The sequence below is a fragment of the Nicotiana tabacum genome, chromosome 10, assembly GCF_000715075.1.
Source record: "Nicotiana tabacum cultivar K326 chromosome 10, ASM71507v2, whole genome shotgun sequence".
Lineage (NCBI taxonomy): Eukaryota > Viridiplantae > Streptophyta > Magnoliopsida > Solanales > Solanaceae > Nicotiana > Nicotiana tabacum.
In genome coordinates this window covers 165071747-165086070 of record NC_134089.1, presented here as the reverse complement: position 1 = coordinate 165086070, position 14324 = coordinate 165071747, and the positions used below count along the sequence as shown (strand labels likewise).

At 37.3% G+C, this 14324-nt stretch overlaps 2 protein-coding genes across 4 annotated transcripts; one reads left to right on the top strand and one right to left on the bottom strand.

Annotated features, from left to right (window-relative positions):
• The first annotated feature begins 3772 nt into the window (after nucleotides 1-3772).
• On the top strand, nucleotides 3773-6516 carry LOC107831277 (20 kDa chaperonin, chloroplastic-like). Of its 3 annotated transcripts, none has more exons than XM_016659032.2 (6): nucleotides 3773-3965; nucleotides 4075-4251; nucleotides 5304-5483; nucleotides 5567-5722; nucleotides 5875-5952; nucleotides 6084-6516. In XM_016659032.2, the coding sequence occupies exons 2-6, from the start codon at nucleotides 4081-4083 to the stop codon at nucleotides 6255-6257; spliced, it is 759 nt and encodes a 252-aa protein (XP_016514518.1). In that variant the 5' UTR covers nucleotides 3773-3965; nucleotides 4075-4080; the 3' UTR covers nucleotides 6258-6516. The 3 variants fall into 3 exon arrangements, with proteins under 3 accessions (XP_016514518.1, XP_016514519.1, NP_001313184.1); XM_016659033.2 differs by having other exon boundaries at nucleotides 3788-3965; nucleotides 4070-4251; NM_001326255.1 differs by lacking the exon at nucleotides 3773-3965 and having other exon boundaries at nucleotides 4081-4251; nucleotides 6084-6257.
• On the bottom strand, nucleotides 6480-13961 carry LOC107831276 (auxin response factor 19). Its single transcript, XM_016659030.2, has 13 exons — nucleotides 13160-13961; nucleotides 11938-12050; nucleotides 11754-11849; nucleotides 11438-11494; nucleotides 11171-11326; nucleotides 11009-11093; nucleotides 10638-10728; nucleotides 10398-10562; nucleotides 10102-10297; nucleotides 9528-9666; nucleotides 7588-9347; nucleotides 7258-7448; nucleotides 6480-7172 (listed from the first exon to the last, which is right to left on the bottom strand). The coding sequence occupies exons 1-13, from the start codon at nucleotides 13200-13202 to the stop codon at nucleotides 6992-6994; spliced, it is 3273 nt and encodes a 1090-aa protein (XP_016514516.2). The 5' UTR covers nucleotides 13203-13961; the 3' UTR covers nucleotides 6480-6991.
• Nucleotides 13962-14324: the final 363 nt, after the last annotated feature.

Genomic DNA, 14324 nt, shown 5'->3' with positions numbered 1-14324 from the left:
GCGGTAGTGTGAGGGGCTCTGGTGACTTTTGCAAGTAGAAATTTAGTTCATCAATATTCTTGCTACTGGTTTGGTGATGCTCTCCTAGTGTAGACCAAATCAGATAATCTTGAACACCATCATCATCATCCATAGTTGTTCCAGATGTTGAAGGATTACTTGAAGGAATATTTGCATCTACAACCGAAGAAGCATCAACAACGTTAGCATAATAATTATATAAAGTTTGTAAATGTGTGTGTAGATCAGAAATACAAGTGTCAATATCAAGAGTTTCAATTGGTTCAATATCCATATAAGTATATAAAGCTCTAATTAATTGGCGACACTTTATCATTTTGATAGTAGGGTTTAAAATAGTACCAATTAAGTAAATATGGGGAATTGGGTAGAAATATTTTTTAAACTTATCTAGCATAGATTTAACAACAGAAGCATATCCTTCTTTCTTCTTCAAATTATGTAGTAAAAGAGAAATTTCAGCAATATGAACTAAACCATTTGCAATAGTATGATAATAAGCTCCAGAAAACTAAAGTGTAGGCACGTGAATTTTTTGTAAAAATTATACAACATCATGAATGACATCCCAAGTTCTAGATGTTAACAAACAACTAGGATCGGTACAATGAGAACTAGCAACTTCAGTTATAGACATTCTATATTTATAACAACATCTTAAGAATAAATAAGTATAATTTCACCTAGTAACTATTTCTTCAGGCATGAGTCTTGGTTTTAGTCCATAGTGTACACATTTTTCCTTGAATGCATTTAATCTAACACTTCTATTATTTCCTTGAATTACACCAACAACTCTCCTAACTAAAGTAAATTCATCTTTAAATAATTCAAGGCCACTCTTCACAATCAAGTTATAAATCTGACATGCACATCTAACATGAAATATTTCAGAAAGTGGTGGGTGTAGATGCAATTTTAATATTGTAATAGCAGCATTGTTGTTAGAAGTATTAGCAAATGACACACACAAAACTTTTTCTGCAAATTTCATGGATAGTATTACTTATAAATGCACTAGTATGACTTTGATCTTCATCGTATTTAAAAGCAATAATATGTTTTTGCATAAAAAAATTATCATTTATCCAATGACATGTAACAGTCAAATAATCATTTCCGTTTATAACACGACCAATATCAGAAGTAAGAGAAACTCTACAAGGAAGACTTGCGAACAAATAACATATATATGTCAGATATTGTCCAAAAAGCCTAAAGATATCAGCTCTACAAGTACTTCTAGGAATACCTTTAAACATAGGGTTATAAATTCTTTGAATATAAGTAACAAGACACGGTGAAGAAGTAAAACTAAAAGGTAAACAACCTAAAACAATCATTTTAGCTAATTCTTCTCGATCTTTCTTAATATCGTATTTACCAAATAACCCCCCAATACTCGGGTTAAGTTTTTATTGCTCAGATTCCTCATCTACTCCCCAATCAAGAGGGTTTTCTCTTCTATATGCCTACGAAGTTGACTCGTTCCCCCTCCCTTACCGGGCTCATATTTATAATGTTCATTACAAATTTTACATTTTACATAATTTTTTTTGATCTTCTAGTCTTTCAAAAAACATTCAACACTTACTTCTTAATCGTCGATTCTTCTTAATAGGGAGAGGAGGCCTACTTGTTCCACCCCTAATATTTTGAGTTTGACTAGCATTACTGGGTGTAGGTGGTGGTGTTTCAAGATTATCGGGTGATTAAATATCATCTAAAATATCATCTATACCAAATTTTACTTGCATTCTCATAATCTACATTTAAATTTTCAGGTGAACTTCCATAAATATGTGTAAATCTACTATAAGAACCAACACCACCTCTTAGGACTGTTCATTCGGATCGGATATTCGAAATCCGAACCGATCCATTCAATTTTGGATTTCGGATTTCGGATTGTGTTTATTAAAATTTCGGATTGGTATATTTTAATCCAATCCAATCCGAAATCTGAAATTATTAGGACATGTATAAATACTACACTTTAATTTACAACAACCTCCAAGTTATTACCTTTATAATTGTTAGATTTAGCTATATTGGCACCATAGTACTCTCATAATTGCATAAACATGAATTTTTCTTAATGTATTGTCTCTTTTACAAAGAAAATATACATATTAGTTTAACTTTGAGGCATAATAATACAATCCGATATCCGATCTGATCCAAACTTTAAAATCCGATCCGATCCGATATAATTCGGATCGGATTTGGATTGCATTTTCTAGAATCCAAAATCCGAAATTCAAATCCGAAATATGCTAAATCCGATCCGATCCGTGCACAGCCCTACCACCTCTTGATCTTTTGGAAGTTTTCTTACTACCATCTCTACTAGTGCACGCTTTTTTGGCTGCTTTAAGTAAATCCATTATGTAAATTAAATAAAGAAATTAAATTAATAATTCTAAATAATAAAATAAGTGTACACCAAATAAGAGAAAGAGATGGAACGAGTGTATCGGGATTCCGAGTGCCGCACTAATTTTGATATCAAAAATTAAACTTCAATTGATAGACCAAAACTTGATAGTTGATACTTGATAGTACTTGATACCACACTTCACTTGAATACTTGATATTTGATAATAATAATTTTGTAATGTCTAAACTAAATAATTGATGAAACTTGAAATAATAAATAATTGAGAATTTGAGATTTGAGAATTTAAGAACAATAATATCAAGAGAGAATTAGAGTAGTAAGAGGGTGAATTGTGAGAAAAAATGAAGAAGAAGGGGGGCTATTTATAGGTTTTAAAAGGTTAAAAATGTAAATTTTCAATTATTAGGGATGAGAGAGCTATATTTTTAATGGGGGAGGTCGAAATGGCCATTTCTGCAAAATCTGGCCATTCCCCAACGGTCATTTCTCAATTTGACCGTTGGCAACGGTCCAAATAATAATAATAAAAAAATCTCAACGGTATCCGGGCTGATAACGGGTTGCAACCCGTTAACAACTCGTTAACGGGTCGCGGACTTAGCGGGTACGGTACACCATTATTCAAAACTTGTTCGTCCAAAACCCGCCCCTTGACCAACCCGTCTCAGCCCGCACAATAAGCAACAATAACGGGCTGAACCAGGTTGAAAATGGGTCAGCCCGGCCCAATTAACACCTATAGTTTTTTTCCAAAATTTTAAGATACGTCGGACAAGAGTTTCCCTGGTCACCAGAACTCTAAAACACGTTAGGCAAAAATTTTCAACAATTATGCTGATCTTCAGGATTTTGCTATAAATTTTGATGGATCACCAGATTTTTTTTAAAATCTAGCTGGAAATAGGACAAACAAAATTTCTAGTGCTCTAAAATTCTGGCGTTGAAAATTTTGGTGATCGTCAGAATTTCTAGAGCTTCAAAATTCTGGCGAGCGTGCTTTAAAATTGCAATGTGAAGCTATTTTTTCAACTTTTTTTTTTAATGTGATCAAAATATAAACAACGGTTTTGAAAAGGTTAATTCGACGTCATTTGTAGTATTTGAACCTTGAAAGGCAACAACAACAACCATAACAACAATAAAAATTCAGTAAAATCTTACAAATAGAGTCTGTAGAAGATACCTTACTCTATCCGAAGGTAATGAGGTTGTTTCCAATAAATCTTGGCTAGGGGCGAAGAACTAATTGGGCTTCATTCATATTTGAGAGGCTGGAAAAATTGTCAGACTGGTCCATATGAAAGGGTCTAACCCGAGCCCAATCGAAGAGGGTAATATGTTCCAACGAACAAACAAACAAACAAAAGAAAAATTCTAGAAACATCTTATCTTTGGCAGAAAACCCCTTTCTCTTGAACCTTCTAGGGTTTTGTTATCCTCTTCTTACCAAACACACACTATATTTTTTGAACAACCTAACTTACTTACTCTCACTACCCCAGTTGAGAAGAAAAAGAAGCCTTCTTTTTGACTCCTAATTCAGGTATTGTTTGTTATCATTGTTCCAAATATATTCTTTTTGACGTTAACTTTCCTCTTTTTGAGGATAATAACCATTTTAATTTTTTGGGGTTTAATTTGATTAAGTGTAGGAAGAAATGGCGACCACTCAGCTAACGGCATCATCCATTTGTGCAAAGGGTTTTGTATCCTTTGAAGGGCTTAGGTCAACTGGTAGTGTAAAGGTTGCATCTTTTGCCCCATTGAAGCAGAATAGCAGGTCTTTTCGTAGTCTTGTTGTTAAGGCTGCCACTACTGTAGCTCCTAAGGTACATTATTTCTTTTTTATTTTTTTACTTTTTTTCAGTTCCATCATTTTTTTTATCTGGGATAGCTGAATGACTAGGGAGATTTGGTTTCTTATGTATTTACGCTGCTTCCCGTATTGTGTTGATGAACGTTTTCGCTTGCAGTATGAACATTGGTTTTCTTGTTTATGATTAATTTAGTGCAATTATCAGGTGTTGGTTAGTTAGTTTTTTGTTTCTTTAAAAGAAAGATCAAGTCTTCGTTCAGTATTTTGCAAGAGTTAGCTGAAACAAATAACTTCAACTAGAAATGGATTGGATAAGTATTGTCTTTTTGTTGGATTGGGTAAATTGACCTTTTCATTCTGTTTTGTGGCTTCAATTGTGTTGTAAGTTTGTGACTTGGGCTTGCTGGGAAAATATGGTTTCCTTGGCAGAATTGAGGAAACAATAGTGTTATAGTTGCTAGTTTTGGTTTTGATGTTTCTTGATTTATAACTGTTAGACTTCAGTCAAGTATAATTTTGGAATCCAAATATGACTTCACTGAGAATTAAGTTTTATCAGCTGGTACATCCTGGCTTCAGATATTTTTATGTCAATGCTGATGCCAGACCTAGATATTGAGGCCTAATGAGGTTAGCTTGTGAGTAACCTTAAAGAGGCATCTCGGTGCATGAAGCATCCTGCGTTCACCCAAGGTCTGGGGAAGGGCCGCACCCCAAGCGGTGTGATGTAGGAAGCCTACCCGGAAGCATCAACAGCTGATTCCACGGCTCGAACTCGTGGCCTATAGGTCATGTAGAGCGAACTTTACCGTGGCTTCAAAGTTCCGCTTCCTTTGTGGGTAACCTTACACTCATATTCTGCTCTTATATATGTTAAAGAGACATTATGTGAAGGATATTTACTTGTTTTCTTATTTAGGACTATTTGTTGAGTTATGATGTTTGGTTTGTAAATGTGGTGATTTGTCTCTACTCTCTGCTAACTAACTGGTCATGCAATAAAATTATTCCAATTTTAGCAGGAAAAATTTCATGATATTTATTTTCTTGCTGTTATTCTTGCAGTACACAACGCTTAAGCCGTTGGGCGATAGAGTATTGGTAAAGATTAAGACCGCGGAGGAGAAGACTGTAGGTGGTATCCTACTTCCAGTAACAGCGCAGTCAAAACCTCAAGGAGGTGAGGTGGTTGCTGTTGGGGAGGGTCGTTCAGCTGGCAAGACTAAAGTGGACATTAGCGTGAAGGTAATATTATATTCAGATAATATAATCAAGCTAGGATAAATCCATGAAAATCAAGTTCGACTGAAAAGATCTATTGTGTATAGACGGGTGCCCAAGTCGTCTACTCAAAGTACGCTGGAACAGAGGTGGAGTTCGATGGATCAAAGCACCTCATTCTGAAAGAGGATGATATTGTTGGTGTTCTTGAGACAGATGATATCAAGGATTTGCAGCCATTAAATGACAGAGTCCTAATCAAGGTTTGCACTCTTATCCTTCATTCATTCCTTGTCTGCAAGATATCTGATGTTTCACAGTCAGCTGGTTGCCTATTTCTTCTTTAATTTTCCTTTGATTTACCCGAGTATAATTGACTGAACGAGCGTTAACTGGTGGTTGCATTTGCTGTCAGGTTGCCGAGGCTGAAGAAAAAACCGCAGGAGGCTTACTGTTGACTGAGGCAGCAAAGGAGAAGCCTTCAATTGGCGCGGTAAGAGATAGAAGATTGACTAGTACTCTGGCTGTCAAGAATCAATATTGCCTCTAATTTGCATCCCTAGTCTATTCCCCCTATATTGGTTGAGATGTTCTAAACCTTATACTATGTGTTTGAAATTACAGATTATAGCTGTTGGGCCTGGTCCTTTGGACGAGGAAGGGAACAGGAAACCACTTTCAGTATCCCCTGGAAATACAGTTCTCTACTCCAAATATGCAGGTAGTGAATTCAAAGGTGCTGATGGATCCGATTACATTACACTCAGGGCATCTGATGTAATGGCCGTGCTATCTTAGTTGGATATCGAGTCAATTATTCCGTGCCAAAATTTCACTAAGGTTTAGGAAGAGGAAGCTGCATTCACATTTCGGCAAACACTGCAAATTAATGATTAATGTCAAGTGTAGAATCAATTTTCTGAACGCACATCTTTTCTTGATTTGAGGAATTTTTACCCTTTTGGGTATTTTGTATGTTTTGTACGTTAAAAAGTGATTGAAAGCTGCAGATTATGAAGATTGGAACTGAATTTTTCGTGATGGATTTTCTTTATAAGTTCTTGGAGCCATCATTAGACATTGTTTCCCACATCCGTCAAAGCTATACACTTTCTGTTACATTTAGTACAACAGGAATTTTTCTTCCTGTAGTTTTTCAAGCCTAAATTACTAGGCTAATTTACATCAACCTGATCTAGAAACAAATAATTCAACATTGGAAACCTGCTCTCCTAAATTCACTAACAGATTTTCGGACCTTCGAATAAGAATTAAGAAACGGATCCTGATCTCAGTAAATCTGATTAAAACACTCCACAAAGTAGTAATGGTACTAATCTAACATCAACTGTGCCACGAAGACATGCACGGACTGCCATATCTCGAAGGGGTATGTGTATTCACGTCACGAATAAAAAACTTGACATGAGTTGCTCCTACCAGCTGCATTCTGGTGATCTGAATTGCTAGCAGCTTCAAGGGAATTGTGTTGAAAATGCATTGCAAAGTTAGGTCATGAAACGGGAACGCCTTCATCGATTAAATGATGCAGCTGAGTTGTCATCATAGTGTCCCCTCCATGCATTACCACTGTCAGTGCCACTGCTAGCTTGGTTTGGTACTGGCACATTACCTAAATCACCATCCAAACTCATTTGCTGCACTTCAGCAGAAGACAAGATTTTGACGCTCTGAACACAGCTCACGAATTCCCTGAGAAAAATGAGCAAAACATGAATATCTTGGAAAAGTAATACTTCAAGAATCATAATACAACTTTCTAGAAGTCAACACTTACTCCCAAGGATCGTCACCAACAAGCAGTATATCATTCTCATTGTCTACATACACAAGCTTCCATTCAGTTCTTTGAGGGTCTTCCAGCTGTCCTTCAATCCCGAACATACGTGCTAGATCATGTCTTAGTTCATCGTAGCCTTTGTAACGAGTCACATCTATAGTTCTTCCCACAGAGCCACGTTTTTGAACCTTCATGATCGCAAAACAATATTAAAAACATACATAACGGGAATGAGATATAACAGTACTACGCCATCATATGAAACTTGAAATAAGAGAAGACACATAAAGAGTGATAAAAAGAGAGCAAAGCATGTGTGCGGCAGACCTTTGTATACGTTCTCATGCGCTGAGTCTGATTCGTCCACGAATTATTATTTAGAACACCATTATCATTAACAGCGAGATCGTTGGAACATCTTGGCTGGTATGACATGTTTGGAACCCCAAATTGTTGAGAATTGATCCCAGCAGCAGACAACTCTGTTTCTATGTCCCTAGGGGTATTTCCAAAAGGAGAGAATAGGTTTTGCATATCCTTTCCGGAATCATAATCCCTTGACAGCAAAGCATCGGGGGTCAATCCATCTATATTTGCTGCAGAAGGAAGATTGTTCCTAGAATGTGATTGAACATCGCCTTCCGCACATAATGCAGGCAATGAAAAGTTGAAGCCACTAGAATCCAACCCATATGATGTTGTCGATGATGCTGCCTCTAAGTTCTCAGTACCATTACCTTTGTATTTAGACTGCTCCGAACTTTTTGAGAAGGGTAGCTCATGTTTCATTCGAAATTCGGATTTGTTTTGCTCTTGAGATGGATCAACTACCGACTCATCCACTAGTATGGCTTGCCCTTGGTTCCTAGTCAAGAAGTTTTGTGGTGAAACTTGGAAATTATTTGTAGAAGGAGAGGTTGAACATGAAGGAGCATCACCATCTGTAGCACCAGAAAGTGCTCTGATTGTTATCGGAGATTTGTTCTGGCCTTCGAGTTGGTTGAAAGCATGTTGAGGTGACTGTAGATGTGTGGCTGTGGTCATGATGTTGGAACTCAATTGCTGATGACCAAACTGGAGCTCTTGTGGTTGCCGGTTCTGTTGTTGCTGGGGCATACGTGGCTCCAGAGTAGAGCTTACATGAGATAATTGCTGTGCTTGTTGCTGCTGTTGCTGCTGCAGTTTATTAAGAAGCTGTAGTTGCAGCTGCTGCTCAGTAAGGCTCTGCTGTGACGATGTCTGTACTTGTGGCCTCTGCATCAAACTTTGTTGCAACAATTGTAGTGGAGCCTGCTGCGGTATTATCTGCTGCTGCTGCTGGGACTTTTGCAAGAGGTTAGACTGCTGTTCCGCTTGTTGCTGAAATGGGAAGTCTTGTGCCGAGGATGTTGAAAGAAATGGATTTTTATTGACAGGAACATTTTGCTGTGATTGGTTACTGGCTGATAACAACTGTTGCTGCTGAGCATATATCGAAGCTTGTGGAAAACTTTGGTTTGGTATCTGGTTAGGGGATACACAATTATTTACTGGTGGTGTATTCACGGTCAATTGTTGCTGCTGGGGTCCACGTTGCTGCTGCTGCGCTTGCTGGTGAAGCTGTGGCTGTGGTTGTAGCTGCTGCTGCTGCAACATGTGTTGATGTGGCAGCTGCTGCCGCGAGTGTTGCTGTGGCTGCTGCTGCAGCGAGTGTTGCTGTTGCTGCAGCGTGTGCTGCTGCGGCGTGTGCTGCTGCTGTACACTCGCGGGAGACTGTAACGATTGCTGCTGTTGTTGGGGCCATGCTAATGGTGGCTGCTGGATTTGACCAAATTGCTGATTTAGTTGATTTGGTTTGTTGAACTGGAGACCTGGTGTAGGTGACTGAAAGCTCAACAACTTAGAATGGTCATCCGTGCCAATATTACTGTGTAAGACATTGGGAAGTCTGGATTGGGCAACAGGATTATGATTGTTCTGTTGCATACTCATCCATTGTACCAAGCTTAGTCCAGGGAATATTGAACTTGGAGCATCTTTTAGACCGAACTCATCGCTGATCCAAGGCATCCCCCTCTTTAATGCATTTTCAATATCAGACTCATCACCTGCAAAAGCACTAGCCCGTTGAGGATTATAGCAAGGAAGTTAACAGTTAGCTAATTTCCTTCTTGTGCAGGTTGAGATGAGGGAGATGGACTACAGTGAACCTTCAAATAGGCTCTTTGTTTTAGTTCTTTTTAACCTTTGAAACATTAAAAGAGAAAGCTAAATGTCAAGTAGCTTACCAGGAAAACTTGGCTGTTTAGGAAACTTGGGCCTGAAAAATGGAGGTGGACAGATATAAAAAGGAGTTACGACAGGCTCAATATCCCAAATTGAAACTCTGCTTGGACGTTCCCCGGCAGTTGATTCATCCCATCCCACCTAACAAATTAAATAAAGAAATAAGGATTGGATCCATGCAAATGAAGTTGATCACATACCATCAAGAAATCCTTCGGAACTATAAGTAAAGTTCAATGAAAGAGCTAGCAGGATATCTAATGACCAAGGAAACATCTGTAAATGGTTAAAATGATTTTTTAACAAGAAAACCATACACACTCACACAAGAAAAAGGAAAACACAATGCTTCTAAAGACATTACCACCATAAAGTCATGAACCAAAGTGCAAGTAAGCACTCCTAATCAGAAGGAGCAACCGATAATGAATGACATTGCCTAATATATGTAGTTGTATTTGGTATGACTGAGAAATATACTTTCATGCAGTGGGAAGAGCTCTACTATGACCACTAAGTTCTATATATCAAGATTATAGGCAAATTCTTGGGGACAAAGCCTAGATGACTGAGTACCTGAAGATTACGCCACTGAGAGCTCTTCCATCGTATGGGGTCCAGATCACAAACACCAGTTATTGTACCCATATACCTACGGACTCCAGACTCCTCCGTCTCAAACATCATCCGAAATCGCATGCCTAGTGAAACTTGTGCGTACATAGCTTTATTATACTTGGCCAGAGGAATCACAAATTCAGAAGGGCTTGCCCTGTCAAGAACAAAAGGAGCAAGAAAAACAATTTGTGTATTATTCAACATTTAAGTCCAAACACGTAATATTTTCTATTACAGAAGGGTTGAAATAGTACCTCGGATTGTAAAAGATACTAAACGGGCTGTTGTTTGCAGCAGCATGAGCTGCAGCAGCAAGGATCCCAATGTGCATGCTGTCACTAGATATAACAGATGAGGAGAGAGCAGGCTGCTGTCTATTCGCTCGTTTTATACCCAAGAGAAGCTGTGACTTTTCATCTCTACATCAAATTTTCCCAGTTTAGCAACAAGATGACTATCATATATAAAAATTACCAACTAATTTTCACCATTACCTTATGAAAAGGACAGAATCACCGGCACATAGCCTTTTAGAGGAGATAAAGACACTCCAACCAGTTGTCAAAAGGTGTCTTTTTGGTTGACCTGAAATCATGCAAATTAATTTCAGTGAGCACTTATTGGAATCGCATTTTTCTCAAGTTAAGTTGGATTTAAAGACAAATATCGCTAATCTATAAAGAAAAAGGATAATTATTCGAAACACTTAATTTAGCACTCCAAAATGGAACTGTATCCTTTGAGAAAAACCTTAAATGTCAACTACTAGTATAGCAACTCAAAGTGTTATACCCCATTAGTAATTCTACATAGAATATTCAAATTCAACTTCCAACATAAGAGAGTAAAAGATCTTAAAATGTACCTCGATATATATGCCTAAAAGTCCAAGCTTGGTCATGCAAATCTCTAGCCATTAACTCCTGAGCAGGAGGTTGCATTGAAAAATCCTATAAAAGAAACTTCCCGTCAGATGCATAAAAGCGGATCTCTTTTTCTTGAAGATACTTTGTGAAGATAAACAAACCAGTGGAGGAAATATCTTCTCAGCCGCTCGACGAGGAACAGAAAATCCACCATGTGTACTTGTATCACTAGCTGTGAGAGTTTTACAGAAGAACTCAGCAGGTTGCCTGTTCTGCTTAAGGCCCATATCCGATAAAATTAAAGCCTCCTGGTCATACTGCAGGAACAAAAAGCAAAATTTCGTATCATACAACTTCCTGCTGAGGAGGTAAAAAATACGTTCACCAAAAGATGACAGCTGAAATTGCAAACAGCATAAAGGACTCACTTTGTTTACAGGTTGAAGAGTCATCTGAGCATAAACCTCATCAGTTTCAGGGTCAGCCTAACAAAAACGTCACAAGTATACCACGTTAGAATAAGGGAAACTCCACTACTCTTTGATTTTCCTTAATAGAACTATGTTTTTCTACTTAATTCACATGCAACATCAATTTGAGATTGTGGATCCAAACAAACACTGATGAAACTCACGAAAGGATGGTATGGGAAGACATCCATATTAAATCATTAATTGTAAGAAACATATGTGGAAATGGAAAGACAATTCCCAGCCAACGTGTGGATAGAGGAAGATGTCGTACATGTAAAGTGACATTGTGTAACATGCAGATCAACTTGGAAGGAAGATTAGGATAACTTGGTATTCCATCTGTCTCCTTTTGCATTGACGCTGCCACCTGTAAGGTTTTGATATCGAAGTAAGGTTTCATCATCGGACAATATCTAGGGAAATAATACTCCGATTCAACTTCAAAAGAAACATACTTGCTCACTATGACCTTGAGGAAAATATACCACAAGGCTTCCAATGGGAGGCAACGAAACCAATGGGCCAGCACAAGCGTGCCATAACTCTGAATTCATGACCTTTCTATCTCCTGTTGCATTATGATAAAAAATTTCAGGTATGCATTTTTACTAAATTCAAGTTAAACTTTATACAAAACATACATATGAAGCTTCGATATGCTAGAAACTAAGCTCCTTTATGCGTGAAATTATGCAGTCATTCATGCAACCAAAAAGAGGAAATGTTCTTCTGTTTCTCCTTTTACCCCCAACTGAAGGATTATTATAGTGAAATAATTATGAAGATTAGGAGTTCCGCAAGCCAAATAATTATAAAAATTCAGCAATACCAGGAAACGAAGCGAACATCGTGTGACCCTCTAATGTTTGTATACCAAATGGCAATCAAAAACTAACCAACACTGGTGAGTTTAGGCATGTCAATGACATGCAAGGATCAATGATTAAAAAGAAGCGGTAGTTTCTTGATCTGGTAATCCATGAATAGAACAACTTTTTCAATTTCCTTTCTCAAAGAAAACCATGTGACAATATGAACTTATGGCAAGTGTATCCAATTAAAGCATCATGAACACAGAATATCAAACAAACTTTGCAGTATTAATTTCATTCCTATTCTCAGTGGTACCCATATTTTCAACTCTGTGCTTTCCCTTCCTTATACTGGCTTGTTAGCAAAAGCAGAACCTACTCAAATCTTAATTGACAGAGAATGGTGCACAAAAATCAAAATGTATTCTTTCTCCTCCAAAATGGAGTAAACACAAAGATTCCAGGAGTAGTTTAGGCATTTCTAAATTGAGCTAGAACCAATTAACTTGCTCATGCGAATGCCCATGCTAGGACTTGTCAAACCTAACAAATCAAAGCTCAACTAAAGAGCAACCCGGTGCACAAGGCATCTTGCGTTCACGCAGGGTGTGGGGAAGGGCCGCACCCAAGGGGTGTTTGATGGAGGCAGCCTACCCTAATGCAAGCATTTGTGGCTACTTCCACGGCTCAAACCCGTGCCTACAGGTCACACGGAAACAACTTTAACGTTGGTCCAAGGCTCCCCTTCGAATCAAAACTCAACTATAACAGAAAATTTCACTTATTAAGACACAGATTGAAGAAAATAAATAACAAGGCAAAAGATAGAAATGCAAAAGAATCAGTTAGGCTATAGTAAAAACACCTTCTCCTGAATTTGCAATATATCCGTTTGATGGTGCCTTCATTTCAGCAAAATTTCCACTTGAATTTCTTCACAATTTATTTATCTTTCCCACTACTCTCTCTCTCTCTCAAAAAAAAAACAAAAAAAATAAATAATTCCCCTAACACAAAATTCCAGCTGCAAAGAACTTATAATTCCACCATTATGCTAGCTCCATAATTGCAATACAATATTTTATAATATCCAAAACCAGCAGAATTCCCTAAAATGCAAATATTCTTCAATTTCCATTATCATGAATACGTCAGCATTTTCCGGTTGCCGGAATCAAACTACACCCCACAAAAACAACTGCCTCTTTTCAACTAACACTGCACCCCACAAAGATGAATTATATCTCTGAATTCAGTGATTACTGATTACCACTTCAGCCGGTAGAGGAAGTAACTAAAACTAGAACCACCAAGCTAAAACTCGCCGGAAAATCAAGAATGCAAAAAAATATTTCCAAAAATGGGAAGGAAGAGAGAATAAAGTGGAGACAATAGGTGTGGTCAATAAGTTATACGCTACCCCAAGAATCATAGAACTCGCCGGAAAATCAGACGCCAATAATAACGGAGCTGCTTTATATTGCTACTGTATATGTACTACAATAACATCTTTATACTATTCTATATGCAAGATTATAATATAATTAAGTATTGATAATGAAAAAAAATATGGAATAAAGTTATAGCGTAATGCGTCTGTTATATGATACGTATGTTAGTGTCAAAAAATAGAGTTTACGTTGAAAGGAGTAGTAGTAGTAGAGAACAAGCCGACATAGATGAACTGGACAAAGGTTAAATAATGTGTGAAATTACAAGCCATGTTTTGCTCTTACATGACATTATTTTCATTATATTCTGAATTACTACACTACATCCTCTTAGATTCCTATATAATCTCTCTTTTCTTGTAAACAAAAAATAAATAAAATTGTTTGGCCATGTTGAGTCATAAGTGTACTTAAATTTTTGGGTAAAATATAGGATTGGTCGGTTGGTTGATACTAATTACATTTGCAAGTCAAAAAGTATTTAAAATATGCATATTATTAATTTGTATATAATATATAAAGGACAATTTGATATACAAACTATTCCGTGCAGAGTTCGTGGAAGAGCCGTGTTTGAAG

Coding starts and splice junctions, on each gene's coding strand:
- LOC107831277 (XM_016659032.2), top strand. CDS start 4,081: ATGGCGACCACTCAGCTAACGGCATCATCCATTTGTGCAAAGGGTTTT. Junction 5,723..5,874: donor ATGACAGAGTCCTAATCAAG/GTTTGCACTCTT, acceptor ATTTGCTGTCAG/GTTGCCGAGGCTGAAGAAAA. Junction 5,953..6,083: donor AGAAGCCTTCAATTGGCGCG/GTAAGAGATAGA, acceptor TTGAAATTACAG/ATTATAGCTGTTGGGCCTGG.
- LOC107831276 (XM_016659030.2), bottom strand. CDS start 13,202: ATGAAGGCACCATCAAACGGATATATTGCAAATTCAGGAGAAG. Junction 12,051..13,159: donor TATTGCAAATTCAGGAGAAG/GTGTTTTTACTA, acceptor ATAATGCAACAG/GAGATAGAAAGGTCATGAAT. Junction 10,729..11,008: donor TTTTAGGCATATATATCGAG/GTACATTTTAAG, acceptor GCATGATTTCAG/GTCAACCAAAAAGACACCTT.